General features: G+C 35.8%; 1 protein-coding gene across 2 annotated transcripts in view; it reads right to left on the bottom strand.

The window, feature by feature from the left end:
* Window positions 1–7,894, bottom strand: part of Gabra3 (gamma-aminobutyric acid type A receptor alpha3 subunit) — a 271,578-nt gene that overhangs the window by 95,737 nt on the left and 167,947 nt on the right. For both annotated transcript variants that reach the window (XM_013354470.2, XM_005369171.3), the window contains exon 5: window positions 2,133–2,353. In XM_013354470.2, the coding sequence (XP_013209924.1) occupies window positions 2,133–2,353 (221 nt within the window). The remainder of the gene's footprint in view (window positions 1–2,132; window positions 2,354–7,894) is intronic.

The raw sequence follows: 7,894 nt of genomic DNA, 5'->3' as shown, positions 1-7,894 counted from the left end.
AAAATAAATTCTATACCTCTATGTTTAGAATCTCAGGAACAGAAAGAACTCAGGCAGCCTTGAATCTTCCCAGTTACTTCCTTGGTCTGGATCTAGTAACTTCCAGCAATTTTCCTCCGCAGACATTGCATTTTCCTGGCATGCCTAAATTCCTGTATTCTCTGCTTCACCTCCACAGCTACGCATCCCTCCTTCTCGGGGATTCCCAGGGAATTTGCCCTTGCTATATATCTCCTGGTCTCCCTGTCTTTCCTTTGAAAGGTCTGAATGGTCTCATGACCTTTGCACTCTTCATACCTACAAAGTAGCATCACATATAAACTATAAAAGTCTGTTGCCAGCTTGTATGGTAGCAGAACCTGTAGCACAATTAATAAAAACTAAGAGACTGAAATTGAGATTCAACCTGAAGGTCAGAAAAGTAAAACAGCCAGCTACTGGCTCTTATCTCAACCTCAGCCCAAAATGGCTATTCTGCCTACAGGAATCTCAGAATGAGACTGTGTCTGTGAGCTGTCTCCTCTCATTTTATATTCCTCTCTAGGGCTGGGATTAAAGGCACGCACTGCCGGTTTCTATGACAAACTAGTGTGACTACTGGAATTAAAGGTGTGTGTCACCTGGTCTGTAAGGCTGAGCAGTGGGGCTGTTTTACTCCCTGATCTTCAGGCAATCTTTATTTATTAAAATGCAAATGAAATGCCACTACAAGAACCCACTTAGACTACTGCAGTAGCAGGTGTAGAGTGTTTGATGAATCTACATTGAAAGTTTACATCTACCTGATAGATACAGGTTATCACAACTCAAAATTGACAATCATTAATATGGGCACAGGGTCCAGGGATTAAAAACTGATAACAGTGAAGGTATTAAAAATACAAACAGAAAGCACAAGAACCACGAAAGTGTTTCTTTGTTGGAGCAAAGAATATTATTATATTGCAAATGCTTCCAAAATTAATCTTCTTGACATCAAAATGCTATGACATCTGTCTTAGTCACTGTTCTATTGCTATGCTGTGCAGAGACACCATGACCAAGACAGCTCTTATGAAAGAAAGCATTTAATTGAGGGCTTACTCAAATTTTTAGAGATTAGCCCACTATCATGCAGGGGAGCATGTCAGGATGCATAGCACTAGAGCAGTAGTTGAGAGCTACATGCTGATTCATAGGCAGCAGACAAAGAATGGACCTGAAACCCAAAGCCCATCCCTAGCGACACATTTCCTCCAACAAGGTCATACCTACTCCAACAAGGCCACACCTCCTAATCCTTCTAATCCTTCCAAACAGTTGTACTCCCTGTGACTAAGTATTCAACGATATAAGCATATGGGGGGCATTCTTATTCTACCTACCATAACATTCAGTCACTCAAATGATAATGATAAGCATGAAACATAAAGCTATGCAGTTTTTATGCATTGGGATGAAGGTATAAAGGTATACATTTTATATTTCAATGATATGTGTACTATGAACTTATGTAGAAATTTTACTCATATCAAACTTCTATACCCCAGGCAATGAAACATAACAATTTTTTATTTTAAATGTTCTAGAGAATATCTATCAACATCTCTTTTGCTTTTTATAACTCAATCACGGTGCTGCTTTGCTACTGCATTTAAAAGTACTATGCTCATAGTGCTTATGACTCTTCAATTATTTTGTAAGTTTATGCAGTTAGGTGTTCTTGAACACATATGTGCCTCTGTTCATACATATAAGTCTCTGAAGATGTACATATTTATACACTAAAAATTACACTTCTTTGTGTCTCAGAATGTTTGTATGTGTAACTATATGGAATATAGAATATGTATGCTTTGTGTATACATAGAGATGTGTTAAAAGTGTCCTTATGCATCAATATGTATGTACAATACATAGCACATATGCTTTTCAAAATATATACTATACAATCTATAAACTGGAAAGAATACTATGTATATAAAACTATTGAATTCATATATATGTATATTTTACTGAGTATATATTAAAATATAAGATCCTTGTGTCTGTTGATAAACCAAAGGAATTTTCTGTGTATAACCTAAAACATTCTACTTTCAATAAAAGTCGTAGGTCCAAAATATTCTGAGTGGGGGTTACCACTCTCTTACCTCATTGTATAGAGGAGGGTACCATTGTCTACCAGTCTGAGCAGCTTGTTGGGTGTGGTCATATTGTGAGCCACTGATTTCTTGCCATTGTGGAAGAAGGTGTCAGGAGTCCATATCTTACTAGCCAGAAGATTGTTCAGCGGAAGGATCTTCATGGGTCCATCAAATTTCAGTCTTTCATCATGCCATGTCTGTCTAAAAAATACATCAATAGTATATTCCTAGAACAGAAAAAGCAAGAGAGAAGTAATGTTTCAGTAGGATTCTGATGGGGATCAACAATGCCACTGGCAAATATTAAAGTATTTTCTGTGATATCGAGGAGTCTACTAGAAGTAGTTACTAGTGAGTATGACAAATGATAATAACTAAAAATTATTGCCATGATAACCAATAGATATAAAATTAATAATGATACATATACCTAATCATATATCTAACATATTTTACTAAAAAAAGCCATTGCCAACACTGGCCTATGTACAATACAGGCTGAGCACAATACTTTTCTTCTTTGTGCTATTATAGCTCTAGTAAAAAACAACATTCTTTGTCTTTATTGATGAATGATCTCATATGAACATTAAAGGTCATTACAACCATAACCATAAAATAAAACCATATACTTTAATGCAACTTTTTCTGAGCCCCAGCTTTTTACATGTGTTCAAGGGATTAAAACAGGTCCTCATACATATGGAGTGAACTCTTTACTAAGTGAGAAATTTCCCCAGCTTGTTTGCTTTGCTTTTCCTTTCTTTTCTTTTCTTTCTCTCTCTCCCTCTCCCCCCTCTCAATTTCTTATACACGATCTCCAAATCTAGAATTCTCTTGGCATACACAACATTACTGGCCAAGTTAGCAGGAAATCTACAATAGTGGGTGTGAATACTGCTGGAAGGAAGAGTGCCACAGAAGGAATGGGCCCCAAACTATGAGTATATTTCTACTTTAAATATTGGCAGACTGTTGGACTACCCATAAATTTATGTTCCAGTAAAAAGCAGGTTTTAAAAACTAGAGCAGTCTTCCACCAGCTCAAACATGCTGGGTGATGTTTGTGAGTTGGCTGCTGTTTAAATGAACCAAATCTTTCAACTTAATTGGCAAAACTCTAACATCTTATTAGATTAATGTGTCACAACAAAAGTTCAACAAGAAACATGACCTACAACTGCTGGTCACTTTCTTAAAGCAAGAAACCCACTGAGAATATAATCACTACTTCTGATTACAAGCTCCAACCAAATCCTTGACTAGTCATTAAAGAGGACATCCCTCTTTCAGAGCTCATGGAACTCAACAGAAGGGAGACATAAAGACTGTAAGAGCCAGGGGAGATGTAGGTCACCAAGAGAACAGGCTTTCTAAATCAACGTGAGAAAAGCTCATATGAACTCACGGAGATTGAGGTGGCAATCACAGGACCTGTATTTGGGGTGCTTTTCCTTTTGTTTTGGCTTGTCCAACTTCAATGTAATAGTTTTTGTTGTATCTTATGGGTGTAGGAGGTCCTTCTGTCTAAGTGTTGATTTCATTGGCTAATAAAGGAACTGCTTTGGGCCTGTAGCAGAGCTGTAGGGGAACAGAGCTAGGTGGGGAAAACTAAATGGCATGCTGGGAGGAAGAAAGCAGAGTCAGAAAGATGCCATGGATCTGCTGCCAGAGAAAAACATGCTGAAACTTTGTTGATACCTCACAACCTCGTGGTGATATACAGATTAATAGAAATGGATTAAATTAAGATGTAAGAGTTAGCCAAAAGGAAGTTAGACCTAATGGCCAAGCAGTGATTTAAATAATATAGTTTCTGTGTGGTTATTTCAGTGCTGGGTGGTCAGGATGAATAAGTGGGCCCTCCTACAACATCTTACTATATTTTATTTTGTAAAAAAAAATCTTTCTACAAAATTGAAATATTTTTGAAAGAAAAATCACTAGGGTCAAAAAAGGAAAAATTATTCAAATACAATGAGAATGTCAATATGAATATTTTACATATATCCATAATATATAAGAACTAAAGGTTTCAATAAATTTAAGCATTGAAAGCCTATTTGAATGCACAAAAATCAGTTTGACTTTTAAAATATATTTTACAGACTTTATGTTCTTTTTATTACATTTTAGTCAAACTTTAAAGGTATGCTTTTTAAAATTATTAAATTAATTATATTTGAATAGTGACTGACAGCTAGAATGCTACATGTAGTTTTGCCAAATACTTTTGAATTTGATTTTTGATATTATTTTGAGCAAAATTAAACTTTAAAACAAGGACAAAAGGCACAGAGATATCTTTCCACTAGCCAGGTTAAAAAAATGAAATAGCAGCTAGAAGTATATGAAAATCCAATCCACTAACTACTTCTGATCATACTTTGAATAAATCTTCCCTGACATACATTGTTGCCTGTTCCCTTCATGTTTGAGATCTTTTCTGTCAATTAAACAGTCTGCTTCTTTTCTTCCTCCAGGATCCCATTCACATCCCTGCCTACGAATGGGAAGATCCTACAATTTGTTGCCTGAACTGGGATACTTTTAAGAGAGACCAAAAGCTTTATAAAGAATTAGGACAACGGGTATAAACTGGACCTCTGTCAGCTTATAAACTAGAACTAGACTCCCACATGAAGCCACAATCTTGAAAAGCTCCAACCTCAGCAAAAGGGGTGAATTAGATAAGATCTGTAAGGCAGAATAAGATCATAGCACAAGAGTTCTAAAAGGAAGTGGGTAGAAGAAAAGGAAATATATTTCTATTGAAATTAAGCCTTATCTAATCTTGGATTTATGTTCAAATGAATATACATTGTCTGCTTAATCTAAAACTTTCAAATTGAGTAATTAACATAAAAATTGGTCTCAGATGCCAAAGGAGGAGATGTCACAAAAACACTCTGGAAGGACAACACTGTAAATGGTGAAAAGAATATTGTAATCCACAACAAAACACCTAAGGAAATGGTCAATTATCTAATACAGCATAAAACCAAATTAGACTCACTCCACAGATTTCATATAATATAATGTTCAGAAGAGAGAGAAATAAAATTAGGTTTAAAAAGGACCTATTTTAAGTGATACACTGTAGAAGAAAATGAACTATCAGGAAAAATTTAAGCAAAGTAGAATTGATATTACTGAAGAGAGATTAATATACATGAGGAAAAACTGTTGAGTTTGCATTTCAGACAGATAAACAGTGGAAAACATGAGGACAAAGTTTTCCTACTATTTTAACATGAATAGAAGAGAAGGGTTCAGGATAGGTTCTTGAAAATTCTAAACATAAGAGAATAGAGAAAGTGAGGGAGGAACAATTTTCAATATACTAATGGGTGAACTTTCCCAGAACTGCTGAAAAAGAGGCATCCTTAGGTTCAAGAACCATAATGAGATTCAAAGTCAATACATTAAAATAGAGAGCAAAGCAGACTCAAAGAATACCAAAAAGGAGATAAACAAAGAGCTATCAATTTGATTGACATCAGACATCTTAAAGGTAACAAGTCAAGTAAAAACCGACAATGAAAATTTATCTTGGAAATGCCAAAGGGAAAAAGAAATAACCATTTCTCCAGAATTTTATAGCTGATAGAGCTAGGTCAGAATAAAGCTAATTTTACATAAGTAAAGTAAGGCAGAGTATTTAGTACTCAATGAGCATTCTAACTCTGGGTTTTCTTATGGCTGACTTCCTCACAGCCTTCAGTCTCATTTGACTGTACAGAAAAAAAGAAATTCTTTGATCATCTTACCATCAACAAATAGGAATCCTTCTCCTGACTCTTAGGGTTTTTTTTTTCACAGCACTGACAAAATATGTCTTTGTTTACTATTTCTTTCACTCCAAGAAGCTGGAAATTCCATTATAGTAGAGACTCTTTCTGTTCAGTATCTAAACTCTACCTAACATGAAGTATATTCTCTATACACAAATATAAGTAAATAATTAAGTAGGCCCTCTAAAAAGGACTTCTAAAAGAATATCTTCCTGTAGTTGAAGATGAAAGTCTTATGAATATGTAAAAGGAAATGAACGGCAAGCACAAGTAGTGGCACATGCATTCAAAAGCTTTAAAAGTGGCTAATAAAGACTAGAAGAATAAGTTAGAAAAACTAATTAGAACAAGTTATATGAAAGGAGGAAGTAAAACATGTGAATTAACACATTCTTAGAAGATTTGGGAATAGAAAGGAGATTGTCAAATATATATGGTAACATTTAAGGTAATCACTCATGAACGTAAATGAAAGGATATAAAATATAAAAAATAGAAAACAAATGAATATATTTAAAGTGTTTCAATTGTATGAAAATAAGAGAAGAAAGAATGAAACAGAAGAGATTAGGGAAAAGTTCAGAAGACACCAAACAGGACCGGAATGATTCGGCTGTCCATGCAGAGTTATGAGCTCCCACAAGCTCAAACAATGACATCATGAAATATGTAGGCAAATGGTTGGAACTAGACAAAAATCATCCTGAGTGAAGTAACCCAGAAAGACAGTATGTACTCACTCATAAGTGGATATTAGAGTACTACTCAGCAGTAAAAAACAATGACATCTTGAATTTTGCATGCAAATGGATGGAAATAGAAAACACTATCCTGAGTGAGGTAACCCAGACCCAAAAAGATGAATATGGTATGTACTCACTCATAATTGGATTCTAGCAATAAATAAAGAACATTGAGCCTATAATTTGGGATCCTAGAGAAGCTAAATAAGAAGGTGAACCCAAAGAAAAACATATAGTTATCCTCCTGGATATTGGAAGTAGACAAGATTGCCAGGAAAAAATTGGGAGCTTGGGGGTGGGTGGATAATAGACATAAAGCAAAGGATAAGCAGGCTACAGTCCACAGCCCCAGAGAAGCTAGGTTACAAGGAGGACCCTAAGAGGGTCCTGGGAAGAGGAAATAGATGATATGTCCTGGGTAAACTGGGAGGAGGGGTAGAGAAGAAGGGATGGGGAATGGGAGATGAAGAAGAATGAGAGAGATTTCTTGACAGAGGAGGTCATTATGGGGTTAGGAAGTAACCTGGTACCAGGGAAACTCCCAGGACCTCACAAGGATGACCCTAGCTAAAACTCCTAGCAATAATGGAGAGGGTGTATGAACTGGCCTTCCCCTGTAATCAGATTGGTGACCACCCTAATTGTCATAATAGAACCTTCATCCAGTACTAGATGGAAGCAGATAGAGATATCTACAGCCAAGCACTAGACCGATCTCCAGGAGTCTGGTTGAAGAGAGGATAGAGGGATTATATGAGTGGGGGGGGCGGTCAAGATCATTGAAAACATTCTTAACCTCTATGTGAATTAGAAAATGGTGAATATAATCAATTAGGTATTATTTCCTACCCATAAAAGTATCAAATATAAAGTGTGAGAATTTGGAACAATAATAGAAGTTTATAGAAATGGAGCCACTGTACACAGATAATGGGACTGTAAATTGGCATATCACAAAAGTATTTAATCTCATCTGAAAACTGTAAAACATACATATGTCATATGAATCTCAGAGCTTATCTATAAGCACATACCCTACATGAACTCAAACATGCTCACTAGAAGTTTGAACAATTTTACTACATCACTATTTTTACTATTTAAAAATAAGAGCAGCCTAAGTATACACAAAAAAAAGAGAATGGATGACTGGTTTAAAAGTGGCTCTTCGGTGAGAGCCTACCTACAGGGCAGGCCTCAAGGACCTCCAGTAAGGGAGCACATCCACCTT

Source organism: Microtus ochrogaster, unplaced genomic scaffold (assembly GCF_000317375.1).
Source record: "Microtus ochrogaster isolate Prairie Vole_2 unplaced genomic scaffold, MicOch1.0 UNK45, whole genome shotgun sequence".
NCBI lineage: Eukaryota > Metazoa > Chordata > Mammalia > Rodentia > Cricetidae > Microtus > Microtus ochrogaster.
This window is presented reverse-complemented; position numbering and strand designations above follow the sequence as displayed.